General features: G+C 41.6%; 1 protein-coding gene across 5 annotated transcripts in view; it reads left to right on the forward strand.

Annotated features, from left to right (window-relative positions):
* ARFGEF3 (ARFGEF family member 3) overlaps positions 1-20,856 on the forward strand; it is a 125,706-nt gene that overhangs the window by 83,750 nt on the left and 21,100 nt on the right. For all 5 annotated transcript variants that reach the window (XM_048844413.2, XM_075126774.1, XM_048844414.2 and 2 more), the window contains 15 exons: positions 423-530; positions 948-1,163; positions 1,406-1,516; positions 2,997-3,147; positions 4,095-4,409; positions 5,980-6,113; positions 8,023-8,168; positions 9,696-9,875; positions 10,579-10,723; positions 12,043-12,165; positions 14,556-14,653; positions 17,711-17,855; positions 18,550-18,678; positions 19,804-19,980; positions 20,435-20,549. In XM_048844413.2, the coding sequence (XP_048700370.2) occupies positions 423-530; positions 948-1,163; positions 1,406-1,516; positions 2,997-3,147; positions 4,095-4,409; positions 5,980-6,113; positions 8,023-8,168; positions 9,696-9,875; positions 10,579-10,723; positions 12,043-12,165; positions 14,556-14,653; positions 17,711-17,855; positions 18,550-18,678; positions 19,804-19,980; positions 20,435-20,549 (2,293 nt within the window). The remainder of the gene's footprint in view (positions 1-422; positions 531-947; positions 1,164-1,405; positions 1,517-2,996; positions 3,148-4,094; positions 4,410-5,979; positions 6,114-8,022; positions 8,169-9,695; positions 9,876-10,578; positions 10,724-12,042; positions 12,166-14,555; positions 14,654-17,710; positions 17,856-18,549; positions 18,679-19,803; positions 19,981-20,434; positions 20,550-20,856) is intronic.

Genomic DNA, 20,856 nt, shown 5'->3' on the forward strand with positions numbered 1-20,856 from the left:
CACTGGTCACAGCTCCCAAAGATAAGGTTTGCAGTACCCAAATCCAGATGGGCCTGCACCCCACGCACCCACTTAGAGAGGCTAGCAGAGTCAAAGATGTGGCTTACCCTGAACTGTGACGAACCCCAGGAGAAAATTTCCTATCAGTGAGGTCTACTGGACTATGGACCAAGGAAAGTGATGGATTCCCTTCTCTTTGAATCATTTAAAGTTGAACTGAAGAGAACACTCAGGGATATCATTCTTATTTACCCGAAGGCCCTTTTGCACCCTCATTAAGGTCCCTTCACACTGCCAGAGACGTATAACTGAGAATCATACCCTTTAAAATATACCATCAGAAATTCTGGAACTCTCTTAGTGCAGTGGTTCAATATGAAATGTTCTTCTGACCCCGTGTGTGTGTTTTTATGGTCTGGCAGACATTGATGGCTTGGGGAGCAGTGCAATAGGTGGGCAGCTGATGGCATCTGCATCAACACAATCTCCTCTCTCCCAGAACCAGAAGACCGATGATTCTGTTGTGGCAGGTAGTGAGTCTGTATTGTGTATGTGTATGTGTCCACCGCTAGTAGGCTTATAATATACAATAGGACCCCAGGGAATTTATTCAAGTGTGCAATGCCTTCAGACAAACGGGGGACTAAACCCAGTGAAGTTATACCATGGATTAATTTAACCTACTATGCTTAAGTGTTGTAATCACAGCTGCTGCTGCAGCAGGCTTCAGATAGTTTAACTGTGTTTTCATAAAAAGAAAAACACATTCAAGATCAAAAGATCAAACATTTAGAATGTAAAATGGCCTACGTCAATAAAGCCTATGCTGTAGTCAAAAGATCAGATGGTCCAGCAAGTAGAGAAGGAACAGGGTCTGTTTCCCCCTAATGACAAAGCAGCAGCTGTTTCAATTTCCAGGAAAATGATGGATGCATTTCTTACTCCAGGTGTTGCTTTTGCCCGATACCTTCTGATCGGTTGCTGGAAGAATTTGATTGATACCTTATCCACACCTTTGACTGGTCGAATGGCAGGAAGCTCCAAAGGGTTAGCATTCATCCTGGGAGCCGAAGGCGTCAAGGAGCAGAATCAGAAGGAGAAAGATTCCATTTGTATGAGCCTGGATGGACTGAGGAAGGCGGCCCGGCTGAGCTGTGCTCTAGGTATCAATATGGACTGAATTCCTAGATGGATTCATATAATTGGATGAACTAGTACATAGTAAGTGTTCTTAAGAGGGAGGGGGGGATTTGGAGAAGAGGGAAGCAAACTGGAAAGCACAGTAAAGCTGGTGTAGAAGTCAATAGCTCTGTTCGTGATGCTGTCTGAGGGTAAGACTGCATAAATCCAGTGAAGAAGATACATGAAAATGCTGATTAGCAATAACTGTTGTGCCTCTTTGTAGGGGTTGCTGCTAATTGTGCATCTGCCCTTGCCCAAATGGCTGCTGCCTCCTGTGTTCAAGAAGAGAAGGAGGAAAGAGAAGCCCAAGAGCCCAGTGATGCTATAACTCAAGGTAGCTAATATTGGCCAAGTAGTCCTTATTATCTAATGTTCCTTATAGTAATGACATTGTAAGGTATTTTGTTATGGGAAAGGTAGGGATGGGGGGGATTTCACTGCCACATTACATTGCCCTGCAAATATTTGGGAAGTACACCTACAGAGGGGAACCATTAAGCTCACACAGACTTCACTGTACCAGGATCTTGTTATTACTTCACACTCCATTTTATTCTGTATAAATCTTCTATTGATTCAGTTGAATACCATTAAACTCAAACTGTATTTTAAAGTTTCATCTTTTAAAGTTTGGTGACACAAATGCAGCCGTAGTGGCACCTGAGTAATGATAAGTTATAAAAACGTATATCTTATGTGTCTGACACTACCAGGAATTCAGGACACCAAAATGTGCTCAGTCTTACTTATTTTCATTACGTTCACTCAGCTTGCTTATTTACGTATACATCCTTTACCATTACATAGTCTCAGATGTTTAAAATTGCCTACCTCTAAAGTGTAGCAAGTTAAGCTTGATGAAGCTGAAAAAATGTAGGAATGGAATAAGAAGTATGTCACTTCTAGATTACTGCTTCAAAGCCAGTGCAGATCATTAGTCACTCAAAGTTGTCAACCTCACATGTTTACTTGGTGGCCTGAGTGAAATGAATTTGGAGACCTCACTCCAGTTCCCACTGGATAGAAGTTCATGACACAAAAATGGCCATCACAACTGGCCCTAAGTGGCAGTCAGCAGAGGCCAAAGACTGAATAAGTCTGAGAGTGGAAAACTTTCTGACCCCTAGAAGAAAGCCCTGGAAATGAGACTTGGGGCATATTGGCCAATCAATATGGGGGAAGTAGAACTGGCTGGAGGATGACAATTCTGTTTCGTGACAACTTTCAAGGTTTCAAAATTGGTGTTTTTTCCACCTTGGTACAGATACAGACCTTTCCAGTGTTTCAGTGAAAAGGAATGGCATTGAAACGTCTTTTTTGATAAAAAAAAAAAAAAAAAATCAGGTTTTCGATTTGGGTCTCTCTGTTATCAAGTGACCAGGGAGTCCACCCTGGACCTCAGAGACCTTCCTGTCATGGAACTTGTCAAATGTAATACATCTCCATGAAGTATCTCCGCTTCAGTGAAAAGACATTGTCAAAAATGATTCCAACCAGCTGTAGAAGGAAGCTTGCACTGGGTCTTGCAATGCTGCGGCTGTTGTGAATAACAAGAAGATGTGAATCTGTAACGGAGTCAGTTTAGCTCCTTCCATGAGCAGTACATTCTCTTACATACACACAAATAAAAAGGGATTTTTTTAAGTACATCTGAAAAAGGTGTTTGCTTTTATGTTTTGTCTAAAATGCCATCTTAATATAGATCTTTCATATTGTAGTCCTCTCCATCCCCACCATCTGTGAGAACAAATGTTTGTTTGTTTCTTAAGTGATGGATGTTCTTAAATAATGTTCTTTTATTGTTAACGGGACAGTGAAACAGAAAGTGGAGCAGAAGCTGGAACAGATTGGGAAAGTGCAGGGAGTCTGCCTGCACCCTGCTCATGTTTTGTGCATGGATGCCATCCTCAATGTGGGCCTGGAAATGGGAAGCCACAATCAAGACTGTTGGCCGCATGTGTTCAGGTACAGGAATCTACTGGCTTTAGGTTAGAAAATGTATTTTAACAGAATACAACTCTCGCTACCTACAGCGAGAGAGAAATAAATCTGTATGCATTCACCCTATCATTCTGGAGGGTGCTCCAGTGCCACGCACACAAATAGAGTGGACCTAGGAGACTGAGTGCAATTCAGTGGGTGAAAGGAGAATGAGGAGGAGACTTTTAAAAGGACCTAAGGATAATCTTAGATACACCCATTTGAGTACTTTCCAGTCCTTAATATATTGATCCTCACAGCACTGCTGTGAACCAGGGCAGTGCTATTATCCCCCATAGTACTGATAGCTCCCCTGTGCCTCAGTTCTCTAAGGCCTAGATCCTCAAAGGGTATTGAGGCATCTAACACCCCTTGTGCAAGGACACATAGGAAGCCTGCAGCGAAGCCAGGAACTGAACCCAGGTCTCCAGCGAGTGCCCTATCCACTAGGCTATCCTTCCTTTCTAAGGTCGTTGAAAGTCTAGGCCTTTAGGAACAACAAACCCCAGCAGGCACTTCTGGAAGTCTCCCCCTCAGACTGTAAATAAGTGCAATATCCCCTTCAGAGAAATTCCAGGCCAAATGACATGATAGCAGACCTCCACTTGCCTGGCACCATAGGCCAGAGTGGCGCCAAAGCAGACGTGACCACCTGCCAGTGGTCTCCATTACCATTTTCTGGTAGTGGGATTCTTTTTGCTTTTGTGCCCCCTTTTATTGCAATTGGCCTATATCACTATGTGTTTTCTAAATGATTAAACTAGCTGCAGAGACAGACACTATTAGAGACCAGTAAAACAAATACATTGGACTTCATTATTCCACAGATGTTTCCAGATTACCTTTAAGGAGCGAGTGCAGTGCAGAACCAAACAGTTCTATCGTGACTGACTCTAGGGATTCACAGTCCATCTTGTTCCATTTGTTCTCAGGGTGTGTGAATACATCAGCACTCTGGAGCACACCCATTTCAGCGATGGCGCATCTCAGCCCCCTCTCACTATAACCCAATCGCAGCAGGCCGCAGGAGGGTTGCAGGCGGATTATCCGTCTGCAGACTCTCCCCAGGAATTGACCCCTGAGCAGGAGACCACCCTAAGCAATAATCCCATCATCCAGCCCATCTCCATCCAGGACCTGATCAAGGAGGGTAGCAAGGGCAGAGCTTTCGACTTTCGCGGCAGCAGCCTGCTAAGTGGGAGCAATGCTGCCAAGGCTGTCCTTATCCTCTCCACGCAGGCTGACAGGTATGGATGGCAATGTCTGAAACCTGATTTTGGCTTCTCAAAACCTCTCCTGAGCCTTCCTATAAAGTAAAGGAAACAGGCTACCAGTTCTGGACTTTACAAATGTTTATGCCATTTGCTCAGCAGGCAATGCTATAGTAGAGGTGGGGTTGAGATTTCTATTAGCACATCTTATTTTCACATACTGGTAACATGCTAAAAAAATAAACATCTCCTTTTTGCTAAAATTTTCTATGCTTGGGCTCCATCCCCAAGAGGAATGTATTTGTAAATTATGAGGGAAAAAATAGTTAATGCCTAAGTAGTGTATTTCGTATGCTGCATCATTTTTTATTAAATTCAGAATTGCAACACTGTGCACAGGACACAGAATAATACAAATGCTTAATAGCACTCTTAGTTACATAGGTGTGATTTTGTAATGCAACTTCACCGTGGACCTCAATAGGCACCTGATCCTGTCCTGTTCAAGTGAAGGAGAGATTTTCTGTTGACTGAATGAGAGCAAGATTAAGCCCTGGCTGTCTTGGTTTTTGACTCGGCTGTTATGGAATTTCACTGTGATATCAGTCAAGATAGTGTTGTGATCTCCTTTTTTAAAATACATAATAAATAAAGACTTTAAAAACCCAATTTTACATTAATGTAAAGTTCAGTTTACAGCTTTAAGCTAAAAGAAAAGGAGTACTAGTGGCACCTTAGAGACTAACCAATTTATTTGACGGGTTTCAGAGTAGCAGCCATGTTAGTCTGTACTTGCAAAAAGAAAAGGAGTACTTGTGGCACCTTAGAGACTAACTACAGCTCACTTCATCGGATGCATGAAAGTGGAAGTGAGCTGTAGCTCACGAAAGCTTATGCTCAAATAAATTGGTTAGTCTCTAAGGTGCCACAAATCCTCCTTTTCTTTTTGCAATTTATTTGAGTATAAGCTTTCGTGAGCTACAGCTCACTTCATCGGTTGCTTTTTTGTTTTAAACTACAATCCTAATTCAGAAAAGCAGCAGCTCAGTGGGGAGCGTTGGATGCGCAGTCTTGCTGAAAATCACACCGCTTGGCTGGGTGCTGAACTTTAGGTTCCTGTGTCTGAAAATTCAGGCGTACATTTCTCAGTGAGATTAATTCACTTACGTTACATATATCTGGGGCTTGCTCCTCAGATGGTGCAAATTGGTGTAACTGTGAAGATAATGAAGCTGTGTCAATTCACCTCTGCTGAAGAGCTGACCCATGTCATGTTTTGGATTGTTCGCTATTGGACAGATTGTGGCATTAAACCACTAGATGTATTTTGAGGTGGGATTAAGAATGGTTGTGGCACAGCTAGAGCCCCAGAATGAGTTCTGGTTCATTTTGGAACCCCCTGCTCTTCCTCCCACCAAAAATAATAAAGCTGGTGGATCAAAGTGGACTCAGTAACACTATATAAACTAATAAACTCTCAGTAAACTAATCTGCTGCTAACACTGGCAGGCAGTGGCTGCATGTAGGTGAGGTTCTTCAATGCACATAGAAACTTTAACCTCCATGGCTCATTTTCAAGTTATATTCTCTGCACTGTTGCTTACAGGCTATTTGAAGATGCTGCTCACAAGCTAAACCTGATGGCACTGGGTGGCTTCCTATACCAACTCAAAAAAGCTTCTCAGTCCCAGCTCTTCTACTCAGTCACAGATACAGTTGATTACTCCTTAGCAATGCCAGGTAAATCTACTAAAGGCCTCGTAAAGATTCAGGTGTTTCTTGTATATTTTCTGCATTTCTTACATGTTTTACTTTGTATTCATTTTGCTACAATATACCCAGGACAGATAGCTGAAAGGCAACAATAAAATACAGAGTTCAGTGTAAAATCCCTCAGTAGGGGAATTGCAAAGCATTTTAAAAAGATAGCTACAGTCCCTGCCCAAGAAAGCTTTCAACTTCTGTGATATAGCACCTAGCACAACAGGGCGCTAATCCTGACTCAGATATCTGGGTGCTACTATAATATAAACAATAACAACAATCCATTTTAAATGTCCTTTTAAGGTTCCAAATTAATAACATCTATGGGCTAAATTCAGAGATGACCTAGATGGCGGGTGAAGGTTACATGTCATTAAGTGGGTATACATGGCAATAAGCCATGAGTGGGTTGTAGACAGAGCACCCAACAGGAGCTCTCAAGATAAAGCGGGGGTGGGGGATGGTATGTTCTCCAGGTTTCTCCCTCTCAGTGTGGAAACCATCCCTCTGTAGCACAAGGGCTGTGCAATGCTTAAGTCTCCCGTAGGTCTTCAGACTGGGCATAAGGACCTGATCAAAAAGAAAATTTTCCATTGACTCAAAGAACTTTGGACCAAGATCTAAGTGAGACTTGAGTGGAGCACAGGATTAGTACTATCCCTCTGCAAAGGGGTGAGTTTCACCCTGAGTGAATTCAGATTGTTTTTTGTGCTACTTTGCATTGTTCCAGAATGACACTCAATTTGTTATTTTCTGCTCATATGTCTTCTCTCTCCAGGACTCAACAGCATGCATTACTTTATTATTAATAAATGGTCTCCCTCTGTGTTCTCTACACAGTGTTCCATCAACAAATGTTAGTAGTAGTAATAATTCCATTTTAAAGATTCATGCCATTAATAATTAGCCTAGTGCACACTGCTGCTTAAATATTTGTTTTCAGTGTCAAAAAGAGGTCAGCTGTCTAATTATGTTCTCCATTAGAGATAAAAGCAGGGTAATCCTTTTGAGCCAGTCAGTGATGTGAATTTCCCAACATTTTGAGAGCAGTGGGAGATGAAATTCTTTTGTATTAGGATGGTTTTCAAAGTGTTGGGGAATTAAGAATTTGTACTGTCTGTTGGGAGATGCAGAGTATGTTTTTGAGTTCTCTTTGTCCTGTGTTCTTCAGCTCAGGTAAGATAATTTACAACCTTCCACTACTAAGAAAATAAAGAAACTGCAGTTAATTCTCTTCCCTGTAAATCGCGGGTTACAGAGTAGCAGCCGTCTTAGTCTGTATCCGCAAAAAGAAAAGGAGGATGCTCCTTAGAAGTGAGCTGTAGCTCACAAAAACTTAGGCTCAAATAAATTTGTTAGTCTCTAAGGTGCCACAAGTCCTCCTTTTCTTTTTCCCTGTAAATGTTACCAAAGGCTTCTAAAGCCAACTCGTTGTACTCAGGATGAATCATAAACCACTTTCCCACCTAGACTGCATATTCACCAGTACTGAACATTATTATTTATTGTTATCATTGATTTATTATTTTATACTTTCCCGAAGTGTTTACACTTTAAAAATGCATTTGAAAAAATCCACAATATTTGAAGCCAGTGAGACATGTCTAAGCTGCATAGCTGTGTAAGCTGTTCCTACAGCGTAGGTCTTTTTCTCAGTCTGTTCCTGTGCTTTTTGCAAGCACAGACTGCTTGCTAAGCCGAATTTCATTCTGGATTGGTCTTGATGTGTATGTAATTAAAATCAAATAATTTGGCCAGATCTGAATTCCAACCCAGACCTGAAGATATGAAATGCTGCAGATACCTAATTTCTGTTAATTGCCCCTCTGGTCATAACCATTAATTTTCACATTTTTTTACTTAATGCACCTAATTTTTCCTGTAGGTGAGGTAAAGTCAACCCAGGACAGGAGAAGTGCCCTCCATTTGTTTCGTCTTGGGGATGCCATGCTCAGGATTGTACGGAGTAAATCCCGCCCATTGCTCCACCTCATGCGCTGCTGGAGCCTGGTGGCACCTCATCTTGTAGAGGTGAGAGAGAGAAAGAAGGACCTGTGGCACTCAGAGCTACAAGATACTCTACACGCACCTTACTTAGAGAGATTCAGAAAAAGTTTGAACCTTTAAATGACTAAAGCAGAATATCTGCAGTTATACTGGTTAGAATAACATTTTAAGAGTTATTAATCTTCTTCATTAGCTAGAGTCAAGAAGAAATACCCTCCTCTTCTAATGGTGCAGTATTGCACAGCTAGAGATAGGTACGTTGTGGGCATTTTCACACCTACCTCTCAAGCGTCTGGTAATTGCTACATTTGGAAACATGATTCCAGAGGCAGACCATTGGTCTATTTCAACATGGCAATTCCTATATTCCTGTGGAAACTAGTTGTGCCTAAAATAATAGAACAGTTTTCAATGTAATGGAGCTGGGTTTCTTGGGTGTATGTCATTCACATGAATAAGTATGTGCACCTGAACTTTGTTTATGTTAATGAACATGTGTCGTCATGCATTCGGGTTTTTAAGGTGCACAGGAAGCACATTTCTCAGGCGTTTAAGATCTACGTTAAAGAAAATATTTGAAGTCAGGTGTCAAGGCCTGTTAAAGTGTCCATAGTGGTATGTTTTGACTGTACAAGTGGTCTAAATTTTCAAAATGACTAGTGACTTTGGATGCCCAACTTCAGATACTTTAAAGGGGCCCAATTTTCAGAAGGTGCTGAGCACTCACCTTCTGATATCTAGGCCCCTTTAAAATGTCTTAATTTGGGCATCCAAAGAGTGAGACTCCCAAAATCACCTGTCGCTTTCAAAATGTTGGGTCAGTATAGTTTTCTGTTGGTGAACTTTGGCATAGGTGAAAGCATAAGGAAGAAGCGGCTGGATGGAGTGAAGGGCCTGAGCTTAGAGATGCCTGGATAGTCCCCAGTATGGAATAATTTTCTGTCCAGATTCACTCCAGCCCTGATTTTGGAATAGTTCTTGCCAAGTGAGCAGTGTACTGTTGACAGCATGCCATTTCTTTTTTAGTGTACTTTATTGCTAGTCATTTTTGTTGTGCTATCAGTAGCTAGTTCCAAACAGATACCAGGTCCCTTTCCAGAGAGGCTTTTATTCTGGAGTCTAAGAACAAAGTAAAGTCCTTACCCGTAAGTGGCCTTTTAAGAAAACATTATATTTATACAATGAGAATGAAGAGAAATCGGATCTCTCACACGTTACCCATTCAAATGAACAGTAATTTGAAAAAGCCAGGATGATTGTAGACCCATTTTTTAACTTTTGAGTTTAGTGCTTTCTTTGAACTCTCAGTAAATCTTCCTGCGTCTCCAGAATACTAAGCATCTCAGATACACAGCTCCTTGTTTTCCATTGGACAGTCACTCTGTTCATTCAAGTAGGACCCTCTGGTCATACTACGCTGGAGCTATTTTTGGAGCATGGCACTATCAAGTTGCTACTTCTGCCTCCCCCAAAACAATCTAATCGAAAAGCAATTTTTTTTGCTTGGCCAAAATTCTGGTATTTCTTCCTTCATCCCTTCTGTCCCTGTAGGCTGCCTGTCATAAGGAGAGACATGTTTCTCGGAAGGCTGTCTCCTTCATCCATGACATCCTCACCGAGGTGCTGACAGACTGGAATGAGCCCCCTCATTTTCACTTCAGTGAGGCGCTGTTCCGCCCCTTTGAGCGCATCATGCAGCTGGAGCTGTGTGATGAGGATGTCCAGGACCAGGCAAGTCAACCCTGATGATGGTGTCTACACCCTGTGTGCCATACAAACAGTGAGGGCGGTCTCAGGTGTACACCTAGTGGCTAGAGTATCTGCCTACTTTCCTTTAATGGGGTGGTCTCTCTATTCAGGGTTTCAGAAGGGTCCTTTCTCCCTAACTATAGCACCAACACAAACTGTGGTAGACAGGGCACAATTATTTTTGTAATAAGCTCCGCTCTGTAAAAGGAGCCCTGACCATTGTCACCCCAGTGCAGTTCAGTACAGTGGCTTTTCTACACCGTAGTGTGGTGTTGAGCAGTACTATATTTTGCTCTGCTCCTTTGTCAGGACTCGCCTCAGGTTGAAATTACTTCTTTTACGAGGTAAGGGATTCCACCTAGTATACACTGCATTAGAGCCACATCTTCAAAGAGGGGTCACATCCAATTGCAGCCAAGCAGCACTAGGCTTTTGGAATATATACCTGGTGGTTTAGCTGTTCTCTTTCCTTAGAGCAGAAATGTGGTTATTCAACAGAAATCTACCTCCAGTCCTATACATGTTAATGAAAAGTAACTTTCTCTGGAAAAAAACTATAGAAAAATCTACATTTTTCAGTTACTTCTGTAGATGTTTATATGGTAATTTCTGTTAGTCATTCCTTCCACCTGTTTTGCTGGATGGATTTATGTTTGTAAAGCCCTCTCTGCTTTGCCTACAACAGGTGATCACGTCTATAGGAGAGCTGGTAGAGGTGTGTTCCATTCAGATCCAGTCCGGGTGGAGGCCCTTGTTCAGTGCACTGGAAACAGTACACAGCAGTAGCAAGTCAGAGCTTAAAGAGTACCTTGTTGGAGAGTATTCTATGGGTACGAGTTTTCTCTGTTGCTTGTTTGATGTGTCTCTGTTTCTTTGTCGCATTATCTCTAGGACATAATAAATAAGTAAATAAAAATACGACCATAATCTACAATAAGGGTCCAAAACAATACACTGCAAAACTCAATGGTGTCATGGGTGAGTTGGGTCCTTACTGTGGAGTAGTGCAGTATCTAGATATTTTTTAGTAAGAAAACAAATGTAAATCTCTGAATACATTATCCTGTGTTTCCTGCCAGACAATAGCAGACACACAGAGGTGAGAAAGAGAGGACGTTAACAGAGCCGTTCAGCAGTCTGGCCAAGCCATGTTCTGCTGCTGGAACATTAGGTCTATCAGGTTCCTCTGCGGCTGTCCTCCTGGAGGAAAGAAAGATGCTCCTTATGGCCGTCTTTTGTCTTTGCACCCAGGCCAGGCAGCCTACGTTTTGCCCCCAGTGTGAAACAGGAGCTCCTGTAAGAGGAGGACTGTTAGCACTAGAAGTGTAGGGGAGATGGTGAGCAGCTTCATCTCACATAATACTAACACATAACCCCTGAAGTCTAATCTGTAACTGTCTTGGTATATCAGTCCCAGATCTCTCCTGAACACAGCATGTCAATTTTATGGCGCTTATATAGAGAAATATTCATTATTCTGACTTTTGATCAACTTAATAGGTATTTTTAAATGTTTTAAAGTCAAATATAGGCATGTATTATGTGCCTGCTGGAATCTAGTCTTTCAGCTCCATTATGTACATTAGGCAGGCTTTAAAAGGCTTATATTCAACTCAGGATAACAGACCAGTTATGCCTCTGTCAAGTAGTGTCAAGATTGTGAATGTGACAGCCACCATGTCAGCCAGCAACACCAAGAATTGAACCAGGGACCTAAACCGGAGCTAAAAGCATGAAGTGCTACAGCCTGCTCTAGAGACAAGTCTCTGTAGCTGGGGCAGATCTGCTCTAGTAATTATTTGGGGGGAATTTTTTGGCCTGTGTTTATACAGGCGGTCACAAAGGTGCCTTCTGGCCTTGGAATCTGTGAAACTGTGACTCACTCCTCTGCTGATCAGGCACAGAGGGGAACCTGAAAAACACTCACCAGTGGGTTGTGTGAGTACCCTCAGGTTGCTAGTCCCTTGGGAGCAAGGAGAAAACGAAAGTAGATGCAGCTTCCAAGGCAGTCACAACATCTGCCTGTCAGAAAGTTGCCTAGCAATCACAGGAGAGGTACAGTACATTCAGCTGAACTAGGGAACCTCAACTTTATTAAAAAAAATAAAATAAAAAAAATAACTGCCTTCACCTCCTACTGTTTTCACAGGGAAATGCCAGGCTCCAGTTTTTGATGTTTTTGAAGCATTTCTCAACACAGACAACATCCAGGTCTTTGCCAATGCTGCCACTAGTTACATTATGTGCCTTATGAAGTTTGTCAAAGGACTGGGTAAATATGATTTTTCCTTTTCTTTCATTAAGTGCAACCTTTCTGTGGTGGGGGCAAGAGGGGAAGAAGTGAGGTTTCGTTTATTATAAGGTACAAAATATGCTTGGAGAGAGGTTTAGCAGATGGTAAGCAGGGGTGCTGCATAAAAGACACCAAAATAAAAGGATTATTCAAAAACCACTTTTGATGCTGTTGGATTTTAGGGCATGTCACAGCAACAAAGATTCAGCCATCTAATTATTAATTTCTTCTCATTTTCACAATGACCTACTACCCCTATATAAATACTACAGAATTCTACAGTACAGTAATAGTCCAGAACTCTTCAGTCACGGTATTGTAATATTTGGGGGTGGGGTTGGATTAGCGCAAAGAACACTGCAGCATTTTTTCATAAGGGCAGTTTTCCATTCGGTGATCAAAGCCACATTTTTTCCCCAGTCTCCTAGCAGCAGCGTTTGGCACACAAACTGCCAGAACTCTGCTGGACCCTTCAGTAAGAACATGAATATCAGAGGTAATAACAATCTGTCAGCAAGATTAACTTTTCTTTTCTGATAGTGAGGGTAGAGTAAGTGGAGAGAAGATAGGGTATGCCAAGTCAAGGTGATCCTGTACTTTAATTGTAGTGCTTGGAGAAATTTCAGAACAAAGGCGAATTCGGATGGGTTGTTCTGCCCTCTTATTCACATTTCCCTGCTTGCTTTGATCATTTAAAAAACAATTGTCAGAAATTCTAAGGAAGTGTGGAATTGATTCTCCTCCTACTAATGTAAATAGCAAAATGCCAGGGGAAACTGGACGAGGCCGTTCTTTCTTCTTTTATTTAACTCTACCTTTAATTCATAAATGATACAGTAACTTTGTGTCTGACCACACCCACTAAAGTCAATGGGCACAAGATCTGGCCCTTGAGGAGGGGAAGGGAGGGTAACTTCAATTATTTGCTACTTTATGAAGAAAATTAAAATGGTATGCGAAGAGCAAACTGGCAAACACTGAACCTGGCTGTCTTCAGAAACAGAAGTTTCTCTTGATGGTTTAAAAAATATGTTTTCCATTTGGTGAGATGGATTTATCAAAGGGAAAAGAAATGGATATTTCTTGTTTGTAAAATTTTAATGGACAAATGGAATTCCTAATCTATATGTCTAATTCTGAATTTTAATGAAATGTCTCATATGTAATATTTACCTACAAGTGTTGTTCTAGTTATCTGGAAATACAGACCATCAACAACTGTTACTAGAATTTTGCTGATCTGCACTGGGGGAGGAGGGGGGCGAATCGATCTAAGTTACGCAACTTCAGCCACGTGAATAACGTAGCTGAAGTCGACGTACTTAGACCTACTCACCGCGGTGTCTTCGCTGCGGTGAGTCGAATGCTGCCACTCCCCCGTCGACTCTGCCTGCGCCTTTCGTGGTGGTGGAGTACAGGAGTCGATAGGAGAGCACTCGGGGGTCGATTTATCACGTCTAGGCTAGACGGGATAAGTCGACCCCCGTTGGATCAATCACTGCCCACCAATCTGGCGGGTAGTATAGACATACCCTCAGTAACCAAGGAAAGGACACTTATGCATTAGGGGTTTGTTCCAAAGCCTACTGAAATCAACAGCTGTCTTCCCACTGAGTTCAGTGAGTTTTGAATAAGGCCCTAGATCTTGCACACCTATAGTACAGTGCTTATGAAGAACCAAATTTTTAACAATAAATTATATATAGATCTGTTCATTTGCTTTAACTATTGGAAAGCACCTGCCGCTAGCAATAGGCACTGAAAAGTTTTAAATAAAATTTATCTAAAATTCCTTGAACAAAAAACAAATTTCTCCCATTATTTCATTAACAAATCCATCTCCAGAGTAACTGCTAAGTTACCTACATGAATCAAAGATTTGTCACCTCCTTCTTAAACACTGTGGTCACACTTTATATTAAAGGTACATGTATAAATCGTTAATGAATGAGAAATAGATAATATGATGTGTGTAGTATGTGTTATAGATGGTTATAAGCATGTCAGTTGAAGATGTTACAGATGAATATAAACTCTGGTTATAATATAAGTAACCTATTGAATCTATAACCATCTGTAATAAAATTAATTATCCATTTATTAAAGCATTTATCAAATATTAGCACTTTTTTACAAAGTATTTGTAAATCTACTCTTAATCTAAAGTGTGACCACCATTATTATGTTGTTCGATGGGAGAAGTCTCCACAAACTCTTTGAACTGAGGTCTAAGTCTGCATTTATGGAAAGTGTGGTCAATAGCACATAATAGCCAGATTGAATGAGAAATGTGCGTTGCATAACTTTTAATGCTGTGCTTACATTTCTTTTTTTCCCCCTTCTCCTTCACCCTGGCCTCCCACCCCTAGGAGAAGTAGATTGTAAGGAGATTGGTGATTGTGTGTCAGGATCTATGTCTACAGACTTGTGCCTTCCCGCTCTTGATTACCTCAGGAGGTGTTCTCAGGTATGCCGACAGAGAGGTACAGACCTGAACCAGAAAACCACTTCTAGGTTTCTTGACTCACAGCAATCATTGGAAATGTTCGCATGCACATAATAGAATATTTTATGTATACAACCTTTGTGGCAAGCTTAGTGGTAATATCCTGCACTGCCGTACAGGAGGTCAAGGGTCATTCTTTATTGGAGTTTCTTACTCTCTTGGCCAGCTGAAGGGGGCAAAACTCAAGATATGGTAGACAGTCCTGAGGAGAGAGAAATGGATTGTATGCTCTGAATGAGCAACATACGGTACTAGCAAGATCAAAGGTGCATCTAGTCTTACTCCAACAACACTGGGACTTTGGGGAGAGAAAAAAATAGTGAGAATCCTCAGATCTCTCGAAGTGTGATGGACTCCACCTGCTGAAATAGGTCAGCAGCCTGGTTATACTATAATAATATATGTAAAGGCAAAGGCAGAATTCTAAAAAGTCAGAATGCCAGCATATTTCGTATGCAGTGTAGTTTTAGCTGTGCCGGTCCCAGGATATTAGAGAGACAAGGTGGGTGAGGGAATATCTTTTATTGGACCAACTTCTGTTGGTGACAGAGACAAGCTTTTGAGCTATGCAGAACTCTTTGTCAGGCCTGGGGAAGGCTCTCAGAGTGTCACAGCTAAATACAAGGTCAAACAGGTAGTTTAGCATAAGGAGTTAGCGCATATTCTAAGGGATCATTCAAGGTGAAGTGGCCCATTAATACCTTGTAGCCATAGGATGAAAAGGAGGGTTAGTGGATTACAGATGGTTGTAATGAGCCATACATCCAGTGTCTTTATTAAGACCATGATTTTTAGTGTCTAAAGCAAAGTTATATGTATTTTGTATGAACCCAGTGCTCACAGTATAGGTTTCTGTTCAGGGCTGCTTGGACATTTTTTGTCTGCACTTTGATATTATTTTAATTTATTTGTACCACAGTAACACTTGAGGGTCTTAATCATGTATTGGGGCCCCATTGTGCTAGCTGCTGTACAAATGCATAACAGAGAGAGTGTCCTTGCCCCAAAGCAATTACAATCCAAGTATAACATGAGAGGCAACAGGTAGATGCAACAGACAGACTGCAAGAGGGGAATGGGCACAACGAAATAATGAGACCATACTGGTCAGCAAGATAAGCATCAGTTGCAGCAAATCATAATTAGTAGTTGTTGTTAATATTTTGTGTGATAGTGTTAAGCATTTGGTGAATGGCAAAATCTGCTACACATCACATTACCCTTTTCCCCCCCACCACAACCACAGAGAAAGAGAACCACCCTATCTGTCTCTCTGATATAAATTTTAATTAATATTACCAAAGAAAAAAGAGTAAAAAATACAATAGGTACATTGCAAATACTTCCTATTATATTCAAAAATGCCTAAGAAGCAAAGTACAGGACTCCTCTCTGTTCACAAATTGAAATTTAGGTCCCAATTCTACCATGCTCAAAGCAGTCCTTTACTCTGTAAATAGCCCTACTGAAATCAGAGGGACTGCTTGCAAAGTACCTATTCAATGTGAGTTATGGGGCAGAATCAGGTCCTTACATTATGGTTTGTTTGGTTTTTTAAAATACCTTGCTGTCTGTTGGGTATCGCAGTCTGAAGATGTTGGAGAACCAGGCCATGGAGGCTGCCTCATAATTTGAGAAACCCTGTTTAGTTTATAGGGATTGGTATGATGCGATACAAATGCAGAGAGTGAAAATGTTCATGGCACTACACTGATGTAGTTTATTTAGCTCTGGACCACTGGCACCAATGTGCGATTGTGAGGGACCATTTTGAATACTACATTGAATTTTAATACATTCCATTCATATGGTTAGCAGCCACTCACTCAAGAACTTCTGAAGTTACTTAGATACCAACGATTTATGGCACCAAAAAATGTGGAATCCCAGTTTTCAAAACATATAAGGCATTAACATTATCTCTGGTGACTGGTGATATAATGCTGCAAAGATCATGTTCATTGCAGTTGGCAAACCAGTATATATTATTTCAGGAACAATCAACCTTTGCTGGGCTAGTGATCAGAAAGAAAAAAACAATCTCCAAAATAACCTGCAGATAGGTGGATGGCTGGCAGATAAAGATAATATTTAGTATTTATTCAGTTCTTTACATCTTCAAAGTACTCTGTGTACAACTAATCCTCAGAATACTCAGGTATGGAGGGTGAGAAAACCTGGATTTGTGCTGGAAATGGCCCACCTGTTGATCATTTTAGATAAGCTATTACCAGCAGGACAGTGGGGTGGGAGGAGGTATTGTTTCATATTCTCTGTGTGTATATAAAGTCTGCTGCAGTTTCCACGGTAAACATCTGATGAAGTGAGCTGTAGCTCACGAAAGCTCATGCTCAAATAAATTGGTTAGTCTCTAAGGTGCCACAAGTACTCCTTTTCTTTTTTCAGGTATGACCAGTATTATTTGAATTTCGCAGCTCGGGGAACTCACACAGGTTATTTAAATGACTTGTCCAAGGTCACAGAGCAAATTAGCAGTAGAGGGAGGAGCTCTTGACTCCTCATCTTGTGTTCAGTACCCTAGAGCGGTGGTTCTCAAAGCTGGTCCACTGCTTGTTCAGGGAAAGCCCCTGGCAGGCTGGACCGGTTTGTTTACCTGCCCCATCCACAGGTTCAGCCGATCGTGGCTCCCACTGGCTGTGGTTCGCTGCTCCAGGCCAATGGGGGCTGTGGTAAGCGGTGCGGGCCAAGGGACATGCTGGCCGCCCTTCCTGCAACCCCCATTGCCCTGGAGCGGTGAACCACAGCCAGTGGGAGCCGCGATCGGCCGAACCTGCGGACGCGGCAGGTAAACAAACTGATCCGGCCGGCCAGGGGCTTTCTCTGAACATGCAGCGGACCGGCTTTAAGAACCACTGCCCTAGACTACGTTGCCACTAGATGGACCGTATCATGCCACTATCCATCCCAAATATTACTGTCACTCTAATACTTATTTTCCCTGTGTGTGGCATGACGGCACTTTCCCACTATCCCACGTTACGTTTTTTCTTTGTTTAGTTGCTAGCCAAAATCTACAAAATGCCCTTGAAGCCAATTTTCCTCAGTGGCCGGCTGGTCAACTTGCCCCAAAGAGTGCAGGAGCCATCAGCCAGCAGTGAGGATGGGACTGAGTGTGTCCTTTCTGACTTTGAGGATGACTCTGGTAGGTGAATTTAAAATCATGGCTATTGCATAATTGTGGTTACACACAGAAGTTAATCAGCTCCACGTGTAATTGTGAATTTGGCCAACTGTTGCAAATGTTCAGAAAAAAAGTGTCCAGAAATATGGTGTTGCCCTGTGTCTGTATTGTTTACATATCCACATATGTTACAAATTAAGCTCTTTTGTGGTGGTTCCTCTCAGTGGGGCGAACACATGCCCAATTTAGCTATATCCTACATGCATACTCAGGTGATTTCACCTCATTTATACTTAGTGATGCACTGCATACGTAAGAGACCCACACTCCTCTGAGATGAGAGGATAAAGTAATAACAATGACAGCCTGATAATCCTAACCGTTCCATCCACTAAATGGGTATGAAGGGAGAAAGAGTAAGGTGGGAGGGGTATAGATGCTCTATAAATGAGACAAGGGAGTGGAGAAGAGAGGAGAGCAGAGATTCAAATGGGCAATGCCCCATCACCACCGTACATACAAACTGTATTGGATGGGAAGGGGATAAAGACTAGGAACCCATTATCTAGCTCACAGTAGATTTTTTCCTTCGTCTCCCTTGCATTTTGAAACCAACCCCAGCCAATGATCAAACCAGTAAATGCATTATAAATAGCTTCTAGTATATTTCCCCACACCTTACTCCTAGCTTCTCATTATGTGTCCGTATTTCTAGGCCTTATCAATGTCTGGATCATTCTGCTGGAAGAATTAACTACCGCCATATCCAACTGTCCCCGCCAGCACCAGCCACCCACCCTGGATTTACTCTTTGAGCTGCTGAGAGATGTTGCCAAAATTCCTGGTAATTTCAACAACTTTATGGAACATTCTGCTACTGAGAAAAATCCTTATTAAGCTAGCAAGGACCGTGAAGATAGTTTGCTTAGCTTCTCTAGAGAGGAGATATTGTCCTTGTGGTGTTCATTAGTAACTTCTTGGCTTGGTTAAAGATCACATTGACTGGCTCCCAAGCGAGCTTCATCAAAAAGATGATAGTCTTTGCATAGGGGAGGAAAGGGATAACTGTGGTAACTGTGTGGTAGCTGTTGGCATGTGTTAATTTTTTTATTGGTACTTTTGTCTAGTGTACACAATTCTCCTTGTTCTTGACACACATCATGATATGCAGGTATTCTTTTCTCCACCCCCTTGAAGGCCAATCTGTGGAGTGATATGACATCACTACATACTGATACATTCCCTGCACATCTGCTATTTTATCCAGAACAAATATTTCCAGCTTTTACCTTCCTCTGTTGTACCCGCTTGAAAAACTTCTCCTGTTTCTTGAAGTGCTGGATTGTTCTCTATATATTATGAGACACTCTTCATGAAATCCTCCTCGAATGTTCATCCAGCATAAAACTGCACTGCTCAGTTTGCATTCCTATAGTCCGAACCAGAACTGTGCATCAGAAACAAATGCCTTTTCACCGCACCATATATGGTTATAAATGTTTTATATTAAAACCACACAAATAATTGACTTGATGAGTAAAAAAAACATGTTGTGGGTGTCAAACTCATAGAATTAAGTACTGTCATGCCCAGTGTTTATTTTATTAACAGCTGAATATCTTGCCATGCTCTTGGTCACTCCTCCCCAGAAAATAGTTGTTCTGTCATCTCTTACATCTACACTAAATTCAAGAAGACAGTTGGATTCTCCATGTACCCTTCAATTAATGGGTGGTAATTTATACACTTTCAACAGGCAATCCAAGGTGTATACACTGCTGCAAACTTTACTACTGGCTCTTAGTTAAGACAACACAAATACTTCAGATATTTTCGAAGTAGTTTTCATTAACATTAGTCAATCCATGATCTCAGTCTGGTAAAGGATCCTGGATTTCTTAGTTTGGGCATGTGTTTCAGTGGGTATTTGCAGCCAGAAATTCTTACCATGGTTGTGTTTTCCTTCCAGGCCCAGGATTTGGCATTTATGCGGTTGTACATCTTTTACTCCCCGCAATGTCCCTCTGGCTCCGTCGTAGCCATGGTGACCATTCTTACTGGGATGCGGCATCTGCTAATTTCAAGCATGCCATTGGCCTTTCCTGTGAACTGGTAATGGAGCACGTTCAAAGTTTCACACATTCAGGTAAGCAGTGTCCCTTCAACACCAGATCTAGTGATTCGCTAACGATGCAGGGTTTTACTGTGTGACATGCTTAGAAGGTGGCTTGGTTTTGGTTGCTCAAGAACAAGTCAAAATCAGGAAGAATGGGAAAGTCATTTTTACCTTAAAAGAGATTATGTTAAACTTTCCAAAAATATAAAGTGATGGAGTATTATGCTCAAGATCATAATAGACAGGAATAGGAACTAACACAGTACTTCCCCAATATCAGTGGGAAAATTTATATTCCCATATACTTGCCTGAAGAGAACCGCTCTCCTCTTAATTTGCTGTGTTTTGACACCTATATACGGCCATTAGTGTTAGAGAATCGAGTTTGTAAAACATTCAGATATCAAGAAGAAGAAGGACTGCTGTTTGTCTAGATGATATTGCGAAGGTGGGAATGCTAAAAACAACTTTCTTTTCCCCATAGACATTGGCTACGAGAATATGATTAATACAATGCTAAAAGATCTCTTCAAGTTGTTGGTAGCCTGTGTGGCGGAGCCTACAGAAACAATCTCCAGAGTTGGCTGCTCATGTATCAGGTAATATAGAAGAGCCTTTTTTCCCCCATCAGAGTATTAAAAAGAGGAAGTGATGCAAAGACTCCTGACTAGAGAAGTCTTGGCCAAACAAACTGATCATTTTGGCCAGTACCTCCATAGTAATCTATAACCTGCCTCTTGTTCTTTAAAAGCAAAATCTAGAGTTAGAAAAAGCTTCTAAGGGCTGAAATTAAATGTCCATCAATTAGCCAGACTGTTTGCTTGTTATCAAACCAAATTCCCAGTCATGAAGGGGAAGGTAGGAATGTATGGGAATGCCCATGGCCCATCTGTATTGACTCGATGC

The sequence above is a fragment of the Caretta caretta genome, chromosome 3 (assembly GCF_965140235.1).
Source record: "Caretta caretta isolate rCarCar2 chromosome 3, rCarCar1.hap1, whole genome shotgun sequence".
NCBI lineage: Eukaryota > Metazoa > Chordata > Testudines > Cheloniidae > Caretta > Caretta caretta.